We start from the raw sequence: 21,302 nt of genomic DNA, 5'->3' as shown, positions 1-21,302 counted from the left end.
CAAGGACATGGTTGAAGCCATGACAAGGTTGAAACAGTTACACTGGAGCATGGCTATAGTATCTGGAGAGCTTAGGGTAGATTCTGGGTACAGGGAGTCAGAAGTTATACTTTGTAATAGGACATTATGATAGTAGTTTCTTCTCATTCCATGTATATCTATTTAATTGCTGAGTTCAATATTCTTTGAGGATATACTGGTGAATAATGATTAGAGTTAATATGTATTGATAAATTAATATGTGCATGGCCCTAAGTGTTGGATTTTTTATTTGAAGCAAAGACATACTTCTTTAGTGTCAATGTGGGAATGTTAAATGCTCTCAAAGGTAGGGATAATGAAGAAATTTAGGTTTTCCGGTAGGGTAACTCCTATACAGAACCTGGAGATGAGAGAACTCCAGAATTAACTTTCTTAATATAGATTGGACACAATGTGATCAATTATTGCTCCAAACTTACTTTTAAAAATCACTACTTAAGGTTTTTGGTAATACTTCATGTAAAATTATATTCTTTAGAAAATATATTGCACAACTTGGCACAAAATCTATTGCCCTATAAAAACTGATACATTTGCCGAAAGGTGGTGGAAAAGGTAAAGGTCCAATTGCAGCAGTTACATGTACAAATACATATGGGCTTTCACAGACATTTGTCATTGTGCCATCGTTTGGGTAACTACTGCACAATTTAGTGACTTAAAACAGTAGCCATTTTATTGTTTTCACTATTTTGAGGGTCAGGAATTTGAGCAGGGCTCTGCTGGGTGGTTCCTTTGTTCCTTATAGCAAGAGTGGAGGTCACTGAGAGGTATTCAGCAGGCAGATGGGCTGGTCTGGAGTATCCAATAAAACCCAGCAGGATGCAGCAGGGGATGCTGGAAGGCAGCACCTCGCTGGGACTGGCGACCAAAAGACAGACACAGCGGCCTTTCCCGCAGTCTCCGGGGCGTGGAACTTCTTATATGGCAGCTCAGGGCTACACAATAGTAGGTTCCCGAGACCTCAGGAGAAGAGGCAAGATTCCTTATAGCTTTACCTTGCAAATTCCAGATATTCTGGAAAATCCTCCACAGCCTGTTTTCCAAAGCAAGCCCCTGTGGTCAGCCTTGATTCAAAGGGTAGGGAGTTAGACTGTACCTCTCAAGGGGAGGTGAGCAAAGAACGTGAGGCCAATTGTAATCTACACACAGCCAGACCAGGAGCACCCGGGCACAGCAAGCATCACTAGACTTTCTTTTCTGGGATGCTTACGGCTAGACGGACAGCATTTACTTCTGCAACGTGTTCTGGTCCTCTGCCATTGGATGATGACTCCAAACTCCCAGATCGGACCAGCTAGATTCGTGTGGCCTACTCCTGTCCCATGTTTTCTTCACTAAGCCGTTATGACCAACAAGTCTTTTTTGTGTGTCAGGTCTATTTGTGTGTCTGTTACTTACTAGTTTTAGATCATTCGTGGATCATAGTAAGTCAGGGCTGCAAGGGACGTGGAAGAGAAAATCGGGTCCTATTTGATAGGAAATTTAGGTTTAAAGTAGCTGTGTGAGCTGTCCAAGGCCAGAAACTGCTTAGGGGCAGAGCCACAGCCACAGTGCTTGAAGACGGGCCGTCCTGATCTACCTGTGGAATGGGCCTCCTGTTCACCTATCCTCGCCCTAGAAACAGCGCACCGTCCTTGTTGCGGTCTCCTATTTCACCGCGAAACATTTAGAAAGAAGCTTTAGACGTGTACCTCGAACCTGTCTACTCAGCCCACAGTCCGTAGATGTGAGCTGAGCACCCGCCGGGCTGCGCACGTGCAGGCGTGGCCTCCTGTAGCCGGAAGGCCACAATGCAAAGTTTACAGGAGTCACTTTTTCCATCGTGCTGTTTCACCTTCAGGTACTTCTAAATCACGTTTTCCCCTGCTGTCCTTCCATTTACAGAACAGACCAAGGGGCCGAGGATTCTGAGTTTTTCCTCCGAGCACAGATGCGGAGTGGGTGTTAGTGAAACCATCCACGGATGCAGGTGAAAGTCTGATGGTTACTGCTGCTTTTGCTCTTTGGATGAGGTAGCAGACAGCGTTGACTCTGTGGTCCGCGGGGACTCTGGGTGGCTGCCCAGATGCAGTCTCGGTAGCTCGGGGTTTCTATTGATGTGCTGCCCGTTCACCACCAGCTTTGTCTTCTGCCGTGGCCAATCCGTCTTCCTCCCGGACCAGCCGGGAGAGGGGGCGGGATGTGGACGGGACTCGCCCGCAGACGGCGACGCCTCCTCGGACCCCGATCCGCCCCCCGGGCACGTCCGAGGCCGAGGGAGGCGGGCCTTCCGGGGGGCAGAGCGGCGGGCGCGGCGCGCGGGGCCCGGGAGGCGGGAGCGATGGGCGGGCTCGGGCGCGGGCGGCGGTCCCGGGGCCGCGGGCTCCTCCCCGCCCTGCGCCCGCCGCTCGCCGCGCGCAGGCAGAGCGGGCTGGGCGCCGAGGTGCCGCCCAGCGCCCTGGCCGCGGCCCTGCCCGGGCCCTAGTGCCGCCGCAGCCGGAGCCCGGAGTCCCGCGCCCGCCCGCCCGCCCCCGCCTCTCCGATGGGCAACCTGCTCGGCGGGGTCGGCGTGCGCGAGCCCACCACCGTGGAGGACTGCGACTCCACCTGGCAGACGGACTCGGAGCCCGAGCCCGAGGAACCGGGTCCGGGCGGCGGCGAGGGCCCGGGGCGGGAGCCCGCGCAGCCCCCGGAGACCCCGGAGCGAGCCGGCGGCCGGCCCCGCGCCAGCCCCGCGCCCGATCGGGACGCTGAGGCGGCGGGCGCCGAGCAGGTACGCGGCCGGTGGGGCCTCGGGCCGGGATGGGGGGGGGACGCCGCCGGGAAGGGGGCGGCCCCGGGCCACTCCCGCGCGCGGGGCCTGGGCGGTGGCTGGGCGGGGGCTGAGAGGGGCGGCTCGTCCTCCCCGCGCCGTCCCGCTGCCCCGGGACCCAGGCCTGCACGCGGAGGTCGCCCGGGGCCGTCAGCTGCCGGCCTGGGGCCTGAGCGCGGGCACGACGAGGCGGCTCCTCCGGGCAGAACCCAACTTGGAGGGGTGTCTTCTCTGCCTCCGCAGACGGGTGATGGAAGGCGGGGTGGGAGGAACCTGCCTCAGAACAGAGGATTGTGAAAACCCATCTAGTGCGTGTTATTGGTTAAAAACACAAAACAAAACAAAACAAAAAACCCGGAATGAGGTGGGACTGCGATGGAGCAGCGAGCCGTCTCCCTATGGCAGGAGTCCCCATCCGACGTTAAAACACCAGGGTTCCTATTCCAAGTCAGGCCTTCCAACCCAGGAGTTCAGGGCACGCTTCAAAATTCCTTTTTCACCCAGAAGACTTGTTGATCCAGCTGTGCTGAAGTCATTTGCCCACTACAATTCGGAGGAGGGGTTAGTAAGGAGATAAATATCCCTTTTAACCTCTGATGGACTGAAAATAATCCAGAAAACTTCAAAAGGAGGAGCTGCGTGGCCAAGCCTCTGAAGAAGTGCGCCTGGCGGAGCTCTGACAGGCTGCTGGTCCCGGGTCAGGCCCTCCTTCCCATCAGCCATGGGGGGATGAGGGTGGGATGTGGAGCCCCAAATCTGATGTAACCACGGGCTCTTGGGTTGAGGAGAGGAATCAGCGGTATATTTTATAGGAAGGCTGCCTTCTACATCTTGACGATCACCTCTTTTTGGGTCGGGAGGAAACAGTCTTAGTGCAGGCTCTATGCTATCCAGGTCATTTCCATCAACTGCAGTTTCAGGGGTGGGGTCCGGTGGGAGTTGCTGTTTTGAGTCCCCACTTTAGAGAAAACTGAGGCTTAGGAGAAGCTTGCCCAAGATCATCCAGGGAGAGAGAGGTGCAAACCCAAGTATGCCTGTCACCAGCATCAGAACTTCTGACGTGCTGGAGTCGTGAATGTCACTCTGCCCCTTGCTGCTGGGTCATCTTGCCTCGGGAACTCAACCTCAGGGAAGTATGAGACACTGTATTCCAGTGTTCTTCTCTTCCACTTGTCTTCAAATGAAGAAACCTTCTGAAGAAGTTTGGGATGTCAAAAAACACCCGCTCGGATTCAGTCCAACTAACCTGGTCCATCTACCTAAAACAGTTTTATAATTAATGTTTCAGTCAGTTAATTGCAAGCCCAGTAAATGGTAAATGGCACCAACCCTTCCTTTTCCCCTTGAATGATTAATTTTTCTTCTCAGTATCACCATGTAACTTCTACTTTTTAATGCTGCTTTTGACTGTCCACCTCATCTATTCCCTACACCCCACAGTCATTTGCAAGAACTACTGGAGCGACCTTTAAAGTCTATCCCAGACTGACTACTTCTTACCAGCTCCACTGCTGTATTCCTAGTCCAACTGAATAGCTGACAAACGACAGTGCCATTCACTGAGATGGGGAAGTCTAGGGGGAAAGCAGCATCCGAGGTTAAGTCAAGCATGCTCTTGGGTTTAGTATGAGACATCCAAGTGGAGTTGGTGAGTAGTTAATTACGAGTGGAGCCTTAGTCCAGGACTGGAGTCATCAGCATGTAAGAGTGGAGGTATTTAGGGCTTCCCTGGTGGAGCAGTGGTTGAGAGTCCGCCTGCCGATGTAGGGGACGCGGGTTCGTGCCCCGGTCCGGGAGGATCCCACATGCCGCGGGGCGGCTGGGCCCGTGAGCCATGGCCGCTGAGTCTGCGCGTCCAGAGCCTGTGCTCCACAACGGGAGAGGCCACAGGAGTGAGAGGCCTGTGTACAGCAAAAAAAAAAAAAAAGAATGGAGGTATTTAAAGTCCTGGGAAGATACGGGGTCGTCAAGGAGCGTGAGAAGTGTGGTCAAGCCCTGGGCACCTCTCCACTGAGAGCACGTGAGGAGGAGGAACCAAAGGCTGACCAGGGGTGACCGATGAGATGGGAAGGAAACCAGGGCAGCTGTGGCAGGTGACAGTGTTTCAGGAATAGCTGGCCCCATGCTGCTGGGAGGTTGCCTGAGTTGAGCACCAAGAAGGATGCTCAGTGAGACGGAAATTTGTTAGGTGACATTCACAAGAGTCGTTTGGTTGTGGATGGAATGCAGAGGACGAAAGCCTGGTTGGGGTGGTAAATGGGAAAAGAGGAGACGGACGGGGACTCTGGGCAACTCTCCGGTGAGGCTTTACTGTAAAAGGGAGCGGAGCCATGGATCTGTCACTCAGATGGGGTTTGGGTCAGTTCCAATTTGCGTGTGTTTGTTTTAGGTTGAGAGATACTACAGCATGTTTGCTGAAGGAAATGACCCAGAAGACAGGGACAGGGCTTCCCTGGTGGCGCAGTAGTTGAGAGTCCGCCTGCCGATGCAGGGGACGCGGGTTCGTGCCCCGGTCCGGGAGGATCCCACGTGCCGCGGAGCAGCTGGGCCCGTGAGTCATGGCCTCTGAGCCTGCGCGTCCGGAGCATGTGCTCCGCAACGGGAGGGGCCACAACAGTGAGAGGCCCACGTACCGCAAAAAAAAAAAAAAAAAAAAAAAAGGGACATTTTGGTGACACAGGAACTAGTAATAATATGTTAAGGAAGAAAATTGGTGGCTGAGCAGGTGAAAGGGGGTGGGATAGAGAGACCAAAGGAGCGGGAAGTGGGGGGGAGCAGGGACACTGCCTGCAGGTTGGCACATTTAGAGGATGGAGGAGGTGGGTGTTCCCGTGATCATCCTGGGAAATAGGGTGTGAGTCATTCTCGTCACTTCAAAGATGATCAAACTAGGATTCAGTTAAAAGCCTCACAAAGCAGCAGCAGAGTGAAGACTCAGCCCAAGTGTCCTGACTCCCAGTTTGGGGCTGTTGACATGAAACCACGGTTTCTATAATGATCCTTCACATTTGGTGGAGCTGAAACTGATTCAGACCTAATTAGTTAGACTTGGAGCCCAGAGCCTGGGGTTCTCATTCTCCTGCTGTCGCTGGGCTCTGGGTGTTGGTGAAATTCTACGAGCCTGCGTTACCTTGTTTCTAAGATGGAAGCACTCCTAACTGCCTGCCAGGTGTGTTATAAGAATCAAAGGAAATGATATATGTGCTTTGTACATGGAAAAGTGCTTTCTGTACACATGTCGGATGATGAGTCATGGGGTTGTAGCTCAGGCTAAATAGATTCAGAAACCCGCTAGGCAGAGCTATTTTGAAACGTGTGACAAGGACCAGAACGTAAGCTTTGCCTTGCTTATGTAATGTGACAGAGTAGCCTGTATTGAACACCAGCGAGTTTGATAACTATCTCTGTACTTGTAGTAATAGTGAGAATCACGCCACTTCAGAAACGTGTGAAAACTGCTTAGAGGATGCCAGTCTGGCAGCACAGGTGGGGGCGGGGGCTGAGGAGAAGAGGGTAGGGGCAAAGCTCTTAATGAATATTCAGACCTAAACTTTGTCATCTGTTTCATCATTGTCACCAGTCTTGTTGCCCTTCTGCGTGACACTGGACCCAAAGCACGTTCCTGCACGTTATAATAGTATTGATACCTAGAGTTAGAGAATGTGAACTGATTATATTGACCTGTATCTTATATTTTCAAAATTATGTCATGGGGCTAGGAGTTTTGTTTAGAATTTAAATAGTGTGAGTAAACTACCACATATAAGTTACTACAATGTAATGTGAAGTTCATTCCAATTGAGAGCTTTTATTGCTTTGTGTGTATATATTTGAAAATTTCTAGCTTTAATCACATTGTATTATCACTGAATTAATGGAAGGTTATTCATACCTTTGTGTACTTGTTATGGTGCTGTAAAGGGTGGAATTTAGAAAGCTATTTAGTTTGTTAAAAGCCCCCTTTCCTTGCATTAATATTACTTGACTTCCAAGTACAGCTAAACATTGCAAAATTAATGACAATTTTCTTTGAGGAATTGATTTATTATCTTAACACTTTTCTTTCTTAGTGTTATGTAAAGTATTCTAAAATAAGTTTGGTCAAAGTATCACTTGTGTAACCTCTGGTAAAATATAGGTCTTGAATTCATTTTAAGGATTCTAAGGTTTTAACGTTTCTACTGGATACCGATCCATAACATTTGGCCTCTATAGGCTTTTGGTGAATAATAAAGTTTTTTATTTAGTGAAACACCTTAGGGCAAATGTTATTGGCTTCAACTCAGGAAACGAGAATGCCAACAAATGTTGCTAGTAAGCATTATTAAGAGGACATTTATAATATCTTCATTTATCTGGACATCTTGATACTTTTCAGGCTTTCTTTATGGATGTTCATTATTTTAAGTTTGTTCTGGAAACTTCTTGGTGAAATTATCTTGCTTCAACATGCAAATGGAATTTCATTTTTTATTTTAGGGGGCTGATTCCACTGAAGTATCTGCCAAACCAAAGAGAAGTTTTTATGCTGCGAGGGATTTGTACAAATACCGACACCAGTACCCAGTAAGACCATAGAATTTTTTTTTTCTAAAATATTTCCCTTCTGTTTTTGTTACTTTGTGGTGCCAGTGAGCAAATGTGCAAGGAAGGTCCCTGTGCCTTTTTTTATATGTCCATATGCTGGAGATTGATTTATTTTTTCCTTTAGCAGAACTTCAAAGATATCCGATATCAAAATGACTTGAGCAATCTTCGTTTTTATAAGAATAAAATTCCATTTAAGCCTGATGGTGAGTAATCCGCTACCTTGGTAAAAAGCCAACTTTAAATAGTAGTACCGCTAGTCATTCTTTGTTCATTCCATGGTCAGTGCATTCATTGTTCATTGACTGGCTTTACTCTGCCCTGCCGTCCACTGTGTCCCCAGAGTCCTAGACCCTTGAGCTGTGAGCATCTGCTCAGCAGATTCTGGGGGAGTAACTTGAGGATTAGCAGTCCTTCCCACCACCTGTTTACAGTGGTGACTACTATCTGAAAGGTAGTGGGGGCCATTTTTGTGAGAGGAAAAGAGGAGCTTTTGAGAACCATAGAATATTAGATTATTAAGGAACCATAAGGGAGATCAAATTCAGTTTCATCATTTTAAAGATGAAATTGCTGGGTCTTGATGACCGACTTGATCATAAACTTGATCATAGACTTAGATCTGGGCTCCAGAGTTCGGAGTTCTTTTCACCGTGCCTAACCCGGAAAATCTTTGGAACATATTGAAAGGTGGTTTTACTATTAGAATAATCTTTCCTGTCGATTTTCAGATTCAAGGTCAGGGAGCTAGGGCAGCCTCAGTTCAGCGTTTCAACATCCCAGGGAGGGAACTGCAGACACTGTAGATCTCCACGCAACTCTGTCAGATATACTGGCCCTCCTCCACACTCTACAGTTGCCCTCCCAGGATCTTTCCTAAACCTTTAGTGAGAGGGTGCAGTCTCCGTGGTAATATGCACAATTCACCCAGGCACCAGGCCGTGGTTCATGGTGGGCGTCCTCATTTTATCCAGGTCAAACCAGAAAGCTGGCTGCTCCCCGTCCGTAGAGCCCTTATCTCTGTGAGGTGACCAGATGGCCCTGGCTGCTGCTCTTTACTCTCAGTGGAGACCCAGCCAAATCCCCAGCAGCGTGAGTCAGGGAATGAGGGTCATGGATTGCAAAGCTCTCTGAGTGGCAGGACCTTGCATTCTTTGATGAACTAACTGGCTGAAGAATATCTAAGGAATTCCCTATATTTGTGCACTGGCAGACGCACCAGTTGGAAATTAGGATGTAAGAACATTGCTGCAATGGCCAGGTCCCCTTATCTTCATTTGATTTCTGGCGTCCCAGCAGTCTGCCCTGTTTTGGAAGGAGCCCTCTAGATAAAAATGCCCTGTTGTATTGACTAACGGTAGAAATGTACTGCTTTATTTACTAATTGAAATAGTATTAATTAAATTAGTTAGTTTTTTAGGACATGGAGTAAGAAAACCTTTGAAGAAATGCAATGATAGATAGCTAATTTGACTCTGATGTGAATTTAAAAAAATTTTCCCAAAGGAATGCCTTCAAAATATTAAAAACATTGAACATAGAGATAATGACAGTATTTAATTAAATTATTTTTATGTTTCTAACAGTGAATTTATTTTTGAGGTGGTAATTTAGAGCAATAACTTAAAGCAATGCATTAATTTTTTGTAATCTTTATCACAAATGTTATTTGGAAATCTTATAAGACCGGTGGAGGTCAGAAGTTTTAGTTAAGGTCACATAAAATGTTATTCTAGTTTATTATATAAATTACATCAACTCTCACTTTCCTTCCCAGTATGTGTGAACACACACACACACCCCCCCCCCACGCTTGTCAGTAAGCATAAGGCTGCAACGATGTACGTTACTTGTTAGGTAGGAGGAGGGATAGATGGAAGGGGAAATAAATGGGAAATTATGGAGGTAAATGGCTTCAACATGCTGATGATTAAAAAACAGCCTTTTACCAAAAACCCTGAGTGTGGACCTCTAGTACAAACTGGTGATCTCTGGAGGAAACGAGAAGGAGATGAGTTACGTTTAGTAAGATATTAGGTTGTTGTGTCTTTTCCTATAAAATTGACTAAGTGGCTGCACAGTCAGTTGTGACTAGACAGATTAGGGAAGCAGAGAATTTTGACGTGATAAGTTCTTAAGGAGAAGAACTGGATGTGGTGAAGAAGGGGGCTTACGTTTCAGAACCAGAAAGACCTGTGTTCTACTCCTGGTTTTGTTAGTGTGTGACTGAGCAAATCACACCATGTCCTCAGTGGTAAAGCGGGGCTGGTGACGCTGGTTTGAGACAGTGCTGGGTGGATTCAGCGGGCTGGCTACACCCTGTGTAATCCCGGCCCCCGCCACTAGGAGGCGCTCACCACCATTTCCTTTCCCTTTTCTCTCCTCCCTTTCCTCCTTTTCCCTGCTTCTCTCCTTTCTCTTCTTCCCATCTTTGTCTCCTTCCTTTCTTTTTGCCTGGCATACATTTCATTTTTATTTGATCTAGTATTTCAAGAACTCTGTGGCCCTCCAGGGCAAGCGTTGGCCAACTTTCTCTACAGAGCCAGAGAGTAAATATCCTCAGCTTTGCGGGCCACGCAATCTCTGTTGCAACTACTCAACTCCCCTGTTATGATAGAATATACGTGAATGGGTGTGCCTGGCTGTGTTCTAATAAAGCTTTATTTATAAAACAAATGGCAGGCCATAGGTTGCCAGCCTCTGCTTTAGAGTAACTGTCCAATAGCGCTTTCTCCGATCTGAGGTGCCATAAATTTTTTTTAGAATTAGACTTGTTACATAACAGAGTATATGGCATAGGGTATTCATCTTACAAAAGCATTGTTGTTGTGTGCTGTTGTTAAGTTTTAACATAAGGCTTAAGCGATTCAGTCTTAAAATGCCTCCAACAATGTTTTACACGTCTGGTTCGTGTTCTAAATCTTTACTCTTTAGGTGTTTACATTGAAGAAGTTCTCAGTAAGTGGAAAGGAGATTACGAGAAGCTGGAATACAGCCACACCTACATCCAATGGTCAGTCGTGTGCTCTCTCTCGCACTTGTTTCATCATGTGTGTCTCCCAGGCAACATTAATATAAAAATATTATTTTTCTAAAACGTAGGCTTTTCCCCCTGAGAGAACAAGGCTTGAACTTTTATGCTAAAGAACTAACTACGTATGAAATTGAGGTAAGGCAAGCTCACTTCATTCGGTATGAATTAGACAAATAATATTGCCATTTGATGGCCCTGGTAAGTCCGAGTCACCCAGCTGACTTTTCGTTTTTCATTAGGAATTCAAGAAAACAAAAGAGGCAATTAGAAGATTCCTCTTGGCTTATAAAATGATGTTGGAATTTTTTGGAATAAAACTGATAGATAAAACTGGAAATGTTGCTCGGGCTGTAAACTGGCAGGAAAGGTTTCAGCACCTGAACGAGTAAGTAAAGCCCCGCAGTGCGAGCAGTGCGACCCGGGCTGGCGTGGTGTTTTCCCCGGGTTGGAGTTCTCTATGGCTCATAGAACAAGCTACAGATGGACTCAGGAATTTGAATTCAAAAGCTCGTCTGAAATGCATTTTATTCCTGTTCTGTATTCTAAAGCAAAACAAAGCAGCAGCCAAAAAAGAATGACATTCCAGGTAGAAACGCGGCGGCCCCGTTTCAGAGCCGTTTCTTCCTGAAGCATCTCCTTTGCCCCCAGCCAAGTGTGGCTTCGCTCCCTCTTTACACCACGTTGCTTGGCCTTCGCGGTTGTTGTTTGTGTACACTTTTCCAGACCCATCCCCTAGGTTGTGAGATTCTGGTAGCTCAGCACGCTCCTCGGGCACAGTGCCTTCTTAGTTTAAATCCATGAATTAAGCCTATGACATATAAAAATCATTTCATAAGACTGACAGGTACTCATACATGTTACTAAGGAAGAGGGAAAATTAGAATCTTCGCCATTTAGGTCAAAACCAGAAGCCCATTTTTGGTTATAAAGCCAAACACCTGGAAGAAAATTTTACCAGTTTATTTGGAATTGATTTGCTATATTCTTTTGCTTGGATATTTATAATTTTCATTAACACTTATGCCCAAAGTTGGGTTTTTTTATTATTATTTTCTTTGCATGCAAACTGGCTTTTTTTTCTTTTTAATTATAGGGTGACTTTTGAGCACTGGACTATAAAACCAACTTTAAACCTTTTTAGCACATTGTAATTAGCTGAACTGGGCAAGTACTAAGAGAAAAAAAAAAATAAACGAACCTAAGAAATTTTCCTTTGCCCCAAACAGCATTTTTTGCATTGCTTAACTAAATTTTTTGCGTTTTCCTAGAACTTTTATCTTGCTTGTGTAAAATGAGTATGAGTATAGTAGTAATGTTTAAGCCTTCCATTTACTTTATTAGTTATAATCAACGCTGTTAAAATGGTAGCTTGCACTAAAACATGCAGGATATGGGCATAAAGCTTTATGATCTTGACCAGAAGACCCATTAACTCATACCTCAAGTTCACTTTGATTTCTGTAGAGCGCTTATAGCAGAAGTATATATGCCTCTGCCTAAGCAATGCAGGTAGCTATCTCCGGACAGAGTTTCTAAGCACTTACGTCAGGCTGTCACAGAAAGCTGTGTGCAAGTAGCCTGTGGACATGCAGGACGGCAGAAGGCAGCCTTTGAAGAGGATCTGGTAGCATCTCATCTTCCATGTACCCACGACTGTCGTTTTAGAGAATCTCCACCTGGTTTTGTTTTGGTCGGAATAGCAGTCATACTCAGTAATGTTTGTTGAATGAATAATGAGGAACAAAACAGGTTTGTCTGCCTAAATCCTCCTTGGGGTTTTATTGTCAGATCCTCAAATTAGTAGCTGGAAGCCACCCTTCTGAAGGCTGTCGTTGAGTGATGTCCTAGCTTGGCGCGGGGAGGGGAACCTGACCCCTACTGCCCCATGCTGCTCCCTTTCTTTCCACCATCATTTTTCCTTTCCGTGGGTATTGCTTACGGCTTTTATTTGTGTTTTAATCTGTATGACATCTTGAGTTTTTCACGGTAAGCAGGGAACTCAATACATTTATCATAGCCTAGCGGATAAAAAATAGTGAATGAAAAATCAAGTGAAATCAAGTTTAGTGAACAAGTGACCACGACTAAAAGAGGTAAAACGTTTTCAGACACGAGAGTGCAGATGTATAGAACAACCACTAAGATGGATCTCCAGTTTTATTTGCAATCACCTTGGATTACGGAGCTGTATTTTAGACCCTGGAATCTACTCTCACTTTTACTTTCTGTCTCCTGGTTCTTGGCTTCTGTGTGTCCTTTCCTCGCTAACCTGCTCTTCCTGACAGCTTCAGCCCTTCTTACTACCCTTACCGCTGTCTGGAAGCCCAGCTTCTCTCTTTTTATCTGCTACGTGACCCCAAAGTCTACTCACAACTCTAGGAGAGTGGGGGTTGTTTTTGTACTTCTTTGTGACATTTATTTCAAATCATACTGAAACACCCCATTTCTTTCTTGTATGATTTTGTCTATAATCCTGATCTTCATTCTCTTTAACCCAAGTGTTTGTCCTTTTCTTCTTTATGTAAACTTTTTAATTGGAGAACGTGTTGATACAGATACGTGTGCACAGACATTTTATCTTGGTCATTCATCCTGGACTGGATATGTGAGATTGAGCTGCTTGCAAATATAGTAAATTTTGTTGTGTCGTGTAACTCTTCTTTGGGATTTTTAAAGGAAAACATTCTTCCACTTTTCCATCTCTCTCTTTCTCATAGACTTATGAAGCAGATGTTGGGATTTTACCACCAAGTTTTTAGAGTATGCAAACTCTACATTGGATCAGTCTTGCTGATAAAGACATTGTCTTAACTTCACTCAAATTTGTATTGTCTCAAAAGACTGGTACTTCCTAACTATTAAAAAATACAGATTCATAAAACTGAAATGTATCTGTGCTATGTTGTACCCTTTGGCCTTCAAAGAGTCGAATAGTAAGAGAACACTATTTTGGTAAACACCCAGAAGGCTGGAGATAATGAAAACTGCTGGACTTGTCATTTCTAGTGTCTGAGGAGCCCACATCATTAAGGGTTTAGTTTTGTCCAAACTAACTCTCTTCTTAAAATATAAGGCCATGGAACCACACACTTCCATCCCTCAAATAATTCAGTATCCTTCTCCATGCTTCCCAAATAACTTGCTAGTTATTCCTAAGTGAATACCAAGCACTTGTGGAAGCTGAGGCAGGTGTATGCGATGCTTGTCTAAAGTTCAGTGTCTGAGGTATAGACAGGTTTGGGGAAGTGAGGAATAAGTGGTGCAATATTGGGTGAGTAACTAACCCGGGCTGTTGATGACACACGTGATTCATACATGGACCTGAAGGTTCCCATAGGATGCAGCCAGGTATTTGTAATAAAGCAACTTTTGGGCTGAGTGAGGTAGGGGGCAAGATTATGAATCGTGACAAAATAGGTTTGGAAAGTTTTCATCTGCTAATGGCTTTAGTTTTGGGACAAAAAAAGAAAGATGTTAGTGCAATCTGGGGAAAGAGGCGTCTTTGCAGTCAATGCCCTTAGAAGCAAAATTTTAAATTCTGTGATAGGGAAAGAGGAGGCGAGAGAGAGGCCACAGACGGAAGAGAATGTGATTAAGGTGGGATAGGTACACATATGGTAGACCTTAGTACCAAACCTGAATAATACCAATACCAACAATTATATTGATGTTAAATAGTGTCTGAAATCTATTGAGTTCCACATGCTCTGCATATATGTCAGCTAATTTGATGCTTACAAGTGCAGTGAGGTGTGGGCCCTTTTCCCCACGTTACAGATGAGAGTACTTGAGCCTTAGAGGTGCCATGATTTCACGTAGCTGTTGGTGGCACAGCTAGGGTGTGAATTCAGTTCTGACTCCAAAGCCTACACTCTTTGCTAAATATGTCAGTTCTGCCTCCTTTGTCAGAATTGTTCTAGCGAGGTAGAATGGTTTCTGCTGCTTTCCTTCTGAGTTGGTTGATACGGCGGGTTCTGCTGGCCCGCTGACCCTGTAAGTCGTACATTTGGCTGGGAAACAATGCTCAGCACTGCTTACCTGTGACAGGTACGATACATTTGTGTAGTAAATAGTCATCCTCAGTGTATTAAACAAACACAGCAATTCGACATCCATGGGAATACATTTAAAATCTAAATGTTTTTCAAGTACGAAGAGCTAAAGGGAAAAGGAGAATTTATTTTATGCGTTGGAGTTTTACGTAGATTGGCATTACGCTGAGGTACAGGGGTTTCACATCTTCTGTTTTATTCTTCTTAGCGGTGTCTACTCCGACTTTTAGCAAAGTCATTACAAGGCATGTTTTCCCACCTTACGCTTCCATCAGAAGTAGTTTCCCAGTGGTTTTTATGCCCCCGCTTTCCGCCACCTAATTTTCCTCCTTCGTTGTATTCAATCCTCTTCCAGGTCTCAGCACAACTATTTAAGGATCACCCGTATTCTGAAAAGCCTCGGCGAGCTTGGATATGAAAGTTTTAAATCTCCTCTTGTAAAATTTATTCTTCATGAGGCTCTTGTGGAAAATACCATCCCCAATATTAAACAGAGCGCACTGGAGTATTTCGTGTACACAATTAGAGACCGAAGGGAAAGAAGAAGACTTCTGCGGTTCGCCCAGAAACATTACACGCCCTCGGAGAACTTTATCTGGGGACCACCCAGGAGGGAACAGCCCGAGGGCAGCAAAGCCCCGAAGACCCCCGCCCCGCCCACCTCGGGGCACCACAGCCAGACGTCTCTGCCAAAAAAACCCAAGGACTCCAAAAATCCCTCTGCAGCTGCGCGTGTAAGTAGCAAAGCTGCCGAAGACAAAAAAGTGGCCCCTAGGGAGCCGGGGGAGGAGACAGACTGGCCCAGCTCAGAGGCCGGCAGTGAGGCTGCCAGGCCAGGAGACCCAGAGAGAGAGGGTGATGCTGACAATTCCAGTCCTCAACCAGAAGAGACAATTGCTCATGCGCTGGAGAAAAAGGAGAGTGCGTCTCCCTCTGAAAAAGATGAAGAGCGTGAAAACCATAACAAGGACTGTGAAAGTCCTGGAGAGACAGGTTCCCACGATGATGCACTATTACAGTGAATTATCAGGAAGCCCACAAACCCGTGTGGGTGAGGAACAGAGGCCACGTTTCGGAGGGTAGCCGGCCGTTGGTGATCTCTGTTGTAAGCACTTAGTTGTCACTTGGTTTTGCTTTTGGATGACAATGAATTTAATATTTAACCGGAAGTCTGAAGACAGGACCCAATTAATGAATGTATTCTGTAACACTTCGGGGATGTGAGTTTTCGAATCCTGTACACAACCATTACTTTTAAATTATTTTCAATGTGTCTGGAAATAATCATGTAGTCTTCGATATAGCAGATTCGTTCTTTGGAGAGACTCCACTCTACATGAAGAAGATCAAGAGGATCATTTCGTGAGGTTGCCACCCCTTTGCCTGATTTATGGATTCCTTTTTTTTTAAGCTGCAAGAAAGAATTTGGTCTTCTCGGATGTATTCGGAAGAAATTGGGAGTTTTCTCATTACAGCACCTCAGCATGCTTATTTTTAGTTTCTGGTAAGTGGGATGGATGTTCCTGGGGAGATATACCTGCCCCTCCCCGTTTGCCGGTCCTGCTGTTTTTCCTCTTCCCCTCTCCATTCTCTCCCTCATTGGCCACCTGTGTCGGCTGGCACGTGCATTTCTAGTGTACATTCGGATGATCTGCTACAGTGACATTTACGTGGCATAGAGGGGACTGTCGGCTGTATTATTTCAAGAATTTGCTTTGTTTAAAATAATAGAAATGGTTTTCTGGGTTAAGTGCTTAAAAACAAATGTTGATGCAAAAGTCCAAGAAGAGAATTTTGCCTTCTGTGGCTGTTCTGTACAAATTTGGTGCTTGTTTCTGAATGCAAATGACTAAAGAATTAAAAAGAAAGGAAATTATTCGTTTTCAAAAGGCATGCATCTGGCACTGGCAACAAGGCAGTGGTCCCTAAAACCATGAATATCTCAGTGTTATGTGGACTGTGATATTAATATGGCTTAGTCCACAGTGTATCTTTAGAAAAAATATAATCTGCTGCATCTGTAAGTTGTCAAAGCTCGAAACTGAGAACAGACTGGACATCCCATATATTCAGTTTTAGTAAGCACTGAATGTGTTAATATCGGGTAAGAGCAAATAACTTTCTTGCTTATACTATAATTACTAATTATTACACATTTGAAAGCAATCAAACACTGTGGTGAGAACTTCAGAGCATACGTACAAATATAGTGAAAGCAATTCACAGAAAAAAATTTTTGCACTTCGTTTCATTTAGAAAGGAATTGGCTTTTGTGTGTTTCTTAGGCTCTTAAGGGAAGTTCTATTCACTTTAACCCTCAGAGAATTTTTACTATGTCCTATTTTAAAATCACATTATGTCATCTTCTGTTACCTTTATTGACCAGAGGATTTTTAGCAGAGGGTTTCTAGAAAATAAACACACAAGTAGTATGCTTTAGAAGGGTTTCATTGCCTTGAAGTTTACGTGAAACATCATTGTTGCTCAAATCTGACTTATTTTATATGAATGTTAGTAACGCTCGTGTTATATATTGTATTCCAATAAATATAGAATATTTTTTCACTACCATTTCTCATAATATGACAGTTTTTGCTTTCTACTGTTTTGTGAAGTGAGCATTAGGATTTGGGGAAACAATTCTGCTCTTGCATTTCAATTTCTTTTTTTTTTCACATGGACCTTCTAATGGCCCCATCGAGTTCAATAAACAGTTTTACAGCTTAGGGCATGAGAGTAGGTTGTCACATTGGGCTGAATTGTAGGAATATGATTCATTTGAAATACCTTACCAACTTTGCATACATGATAAAGTGTTCACACCACTTTCTAAGTGCATAATGTTAACATTTTGTGACCAGATGTTAAAATATTAATAAGTGGACAGATACTAAAAGAAATGGATATAATCTAAATCACTTAGAAACTTAGTAGTAGATCAGAACCCTTAGAAGTAAAAATGTTTCATTCAATAATTTAACTTTTAGCATATTCCTAATTAGGGATTTGATTAGATTGTACTGTTTAATTTGAGAATATTTAGTCTCAAGGGAAAACTGCCTGGCTTCCACTTAAAACAGTGGCCTTTTTCTACCATGTTGTTTTGAAATGCATACTCACATGAAACATTATGATTCCTACGTTTAATCTGTAAATAACTTATGAGAGAATTCTTCAGTGGAAACAAGTGAGAGGGTGGCATTCCTTTTGCAGATGAAAATTATGAACGTCTAGAGTTTTTCTCTATTAAGAATACTCTGTACAATCAATAGTTTTAAAATAAGATCTATAGGTGTGTCTTTAGGTGTGTGTGTTACGACATGAAACAACCCTCTGGGCTTGACTGTGATGTTTTGTATTTTTAAGAACTACCATGTGCTTGCAGAAACTTACTAAGAAGCTGTTATAAAAATGCAGTGGAGCATGGCCAAATAACTAGAAACTTTATTGAATTTTTGTGAATATATAGACTTTATCATTGTACCATGGACTGTGAAGATACTAAGTATTGGCTATTGATAAAATACTAATTTGCATTTCAGGCAAATAGATGTTATACCACTTGGTTAGTCTAGTATATTTCTAATATTTTGTGCTTTCATATCCCAAAGGAGACATATGTGAAAATATTTTGAAATGCTGCAAAGTGATATATAATGACAAGATATATTTCTGTAGAGAAAAAGTTTATAACATTAAGAGTATTGTACCATTATACATTCTCATGCTCAATCTCATAAGAAACTGAAAAGAATCATGACAGAACTGAAAATATGTCTGCTTTCTCTAAGTCAGGTCCAGTTCTCAGTTCAAAAATTATTTGGTATAGTTTTACTTTGAATTTTAGTTTTGAGAAACAACCTTTTTCAGTTTCAAGGAGCAAACAAAACTTATGACTCTGGAGTTACCAGAGAAGTTCTGAGATTTTTTGCTAAGTATTAAAAATATAAAGATTATGTTTAAAAATTATCTACTTTGTTTCTCGTTTTTACACTTTAACCTGACAGAAGGAATGCTCTGGTGAAAAAGGAAAAACATTCTAGTACAGTATTACATTTAAGTTACTCTCTAAAAAAATCATTTTAGAAAGTAAACTTCCTTATCAAGTTGTCAAAAATTGGTAGAACTGATGGAGAGAGAATATTTGTTTAATTGTTTAAAGTTAAATTTCCCAAGTTTATAGTAGAGTTATGGTTGAGTGTATAATCTACTGAGTAACTAAATCAAGCCAGTTTTTTTTTGCCTTTCTATAATTGAGGCTCTTCTAAAAGCTTTATTTTCTAACCTGAGAAAAGAAGGGCGTTCTTGATCTTGCTTGATTGTCATTGCATCTGTGGGTCTCTCAAGTTTATTTGGGGTGAGTGGGGACTCTTTCTTATAGGAGTAGTTTTGAAGATTTCTGTTTTGTTTCCCACTTAAAAAGTCCCCCCCCCTTTTTTTTTCCTTTGGGGTCTATCCATTAAGTGTAAGGTAGGCTGAAGTTACACAAGCAAGAATCATTTCAAATGTAGGTGCCGTTGTAGAAAATGATGGCCTGGGTCAGTAGGATCTGGAAAATTAAGGGTGTACAAAGGGTTGACTTCTTTCAATTTAGAATTCTTTAGTGTTTATTCCATGAGCATATTTGTTGAGTAATCTCTAGGGTAACAGTGAGTACACCCTGCCTCTTTGCCTGTTCCATCCCACCCAGCAGACTGTGCTTAGGGACAGACCATGTTTTAGAAATTCCTTATTACTTAAGTTAATAATATAATAATATAGTTATAAATATGAATGCCTGAGGTGTCCAGATGTGCCTTAACTAATGTGAATGCTTTTCATTCAGAAGTTTAAATTTTTACTCCATTATAAAATCTTGCCATAAGAAACATTCCAAACCATGAAGATCAGTTAATTTAATGAAATTTACTTTTGTGCTTTTTCATTTTGGAGACATTTCCATTTGTATCAATAGCATCAGTTCAAACGGAAGTGTACTAGCCACAATGTTCAAAAATGTGTTACATTTGAGGAAAGAAGTAAGCTATTTCAGCAGAAAGATTAACTTCATTGTTACATTTATTTATGCTTCTGTCTAATTTTGCTACACCCTGTAATTTTCATTGTAAACGTCTCTCAGTTACTACAAATAATATTAATCTGTGTTTTACTTTTGCTTTTAGATACAGAGAGATGTAGAGAATGGAATTCTATTGGAGAAATGATTTAAAAGTTTAATTCCAGTAGATAGTTGGAGGAATCTGAAATTAATTTGGACTTTTATGCTGTAGTTTTATTAGAAACATTTAAACAGTACTTGTTCTTGCTTTTTCCCTAGATTTGAGAGAATGTTTTTTGTCATCTTCTGCTTTTTCCCTCATCTGTTGAGAAGTGTATTGTTTTAGTTACTTGTGGGAAATAACTTCTTATTATGTTTGTTTCCTTGAATTAAAGTGTTTATGTGGAGGATACAATTAACTGCTTCGTTTTATGGCCCAAACTCTGCCTGGAGGTTGAGTTCAGAGATGGGGAGGTGGCTGAGAACCAGAGTGGGTGTCTTGGTGAAGGGGCACGTACCCTGAGCTGCATCGTCTCCAGTGGAGGAGGGGTCTCCGGGGCCTCCCCTGGATGACGAGGGTGTCGGACCCCGTGATCGCTGTCTTCTGAGGAAGGTGGGCCACCTTGGACTTCATGCACAATTTCACTGGGTATCAATTTTCATAGAGTACCTGTTATAATTCATTCGTCACCATTTTGCAGTTGTTTAGGAAATTGTGAGCAGTTGGACACCTGCTATGTAAATTACAGCTGAATCTTTCTACCTCGGGAAACATTGAAATACCAGTTCTGCCTACCCCTTTCCCCGGTTCAAAACTTCTGGTCTTCCATCAAAAATTATTTGGGGTTGTTCTTTCAGAGGTCTCTATATAAAATTCTCCATAAAATGAGTTAGTGTGAAGACGAAGTGAAAGGGAAAAGGCACCAGTGCTCACTTGTTATGCTGAGAGACCTTTTTTAGAAAAATCAGAAACCTTATATATTTTAATATGAAAAATATGTTGAAGCTATAAAGTTTATCATATTTTTGTTTTTAAATTATAATGGAGTTTGTGGAACAGTTACATTAACTAGAGAGATTCGTTGTGTAATAAACTTTGGTCCTAAGAAGTGTCCAAGGTCTGCACTCATTGGTCAAATGAACACCTTTTTCAGTGCTGGTGGGTTTAGTTTCGTGTGGAGAAGAGGAAAATAACAATCGAAACAAAAAATTAGAAACCGTAACTAGAAACTCACTATAGACATAAAGATGTAACTGACTGTAGGTTTGTGGAGTGCCAGAATTTACTGGAGTGAGGAATAGACGAGCATGAGCCACAGAAGCTTTGCGGTGGGAACGTGCTCGGTGTTATCCGTGCCAGGGAGATCCGGACTGGTGTGAATGGGAAGCGATCCCATTCATGCTCTCATTTGCAACCTGGATTCGGCTTACTCCACAGTAGATGGAAACCTTTCACAGACTGAGAGAAATAATCACATGATCCGCCACCAGGTTTAATTGCTCTGCCCGTGGTGGTTCTACTGACAGGAAGTGAAGTGGAGGCAGTGGCTGCAGAGACGGGAAGGAGGTCCCGCGCTAGGCTGTTTCTAACGATGTGACTGTCTACCCCGCGCCAGCCAGAGCGATGGCGTCTTCCTCGTGTGGCACCACAGTTAAGAGCAACGAACCAGAGCAGGGGTTTGACAAGCGTTTTGTTCTTTGTCCTTTTTATAAGAAGGTCGTTTCCTTGTTTCCCAAGTGAGCTGTCCACTCTTC

General features: G+C 43.5%; 1 protein-coding gene across 2 annotated transcripts; it reads left to right on the top strand.

Moving 5' to 3' along the window:
- The first annotated feature begins 2,519 nt into the window (after positions 1–2,519).
- On the top strand, positions 2,520–20,656 carry OGFRL1 (opioid growth factor receptor like 1). 2 transcript variants are annotated; one of them, XM_081250554.1, is made up of 7 exons: positions 2,520–2,797; positions 7,316–7,402; positions 7,551–7,629; positions 10,358–10,436; positions 10,526–10,592; positions 10,697–10,842; positions 14,865–20,656. In XM_081250554.1, the coding sequence occupies exons 1-7, from the start codon at positions 2,567–2,569 to the stop codon at positions 15,529–15,531; spliced, it is 1,356 nt and encodes a 451-aa protein (XP_081106680.1). In that variant the 5' UTR covers positions 2,520–2,566; the 3' UTR covers positions 15,532–20,656. The 2 variants fall into 2 exon arrangements, with proteins under 2 accessions (XP_081106680.1, XP_081106679.1); XM_081250553.1 differs by having other exon boundaries at positions 7,548–7,629.
- Positions 20,657–21,302: the final 646 nt, after the last annotated feature.

The sequence above is a fragment of the Mesoplodon bidens genome, assembly GCF_964165515.1.
Source record: "Mesoplodon bidens genome assembly, chromosome: 12".
Taxonomy (NCBI): Eukaryota; Metazoa; Chordata; class Mammalia; order Artiodactyla; family Ziphiidae; genus Mesoplodon; species Mesoplodon bidens.
This window is presented reverse-complemented; position numbering and strand designations above follow the sequence as displayed.

What these genes read in the sequence shown, in the direction of transcription:
- OGFRL1 (XM_081250553.1), top strand. Translation starts at nt 2,567, where the DNA reads ATGGGCAACCTGCTCGGCGGGGTCGGCGTGCGCGAGCCCACCACCGTG. An exon ending in AATACCGACACCAGTACCCA is followed by an intron (nt 7,403 to 7,547) that starts GTAAGACCATAG and finishes TTTTTCCTTTAG; the next exon opens with CAGAACTTCAAAGATATCCG. An exon ending in AGGTTTCAGCACCTGAACGA is followed by an intron (nt 10,843 to 14,864) that starts GTAAGTAAAGCC and finishes ATCCTCTTCCAG; the next exon opens with GTCTCAGCACAACTATTTAA.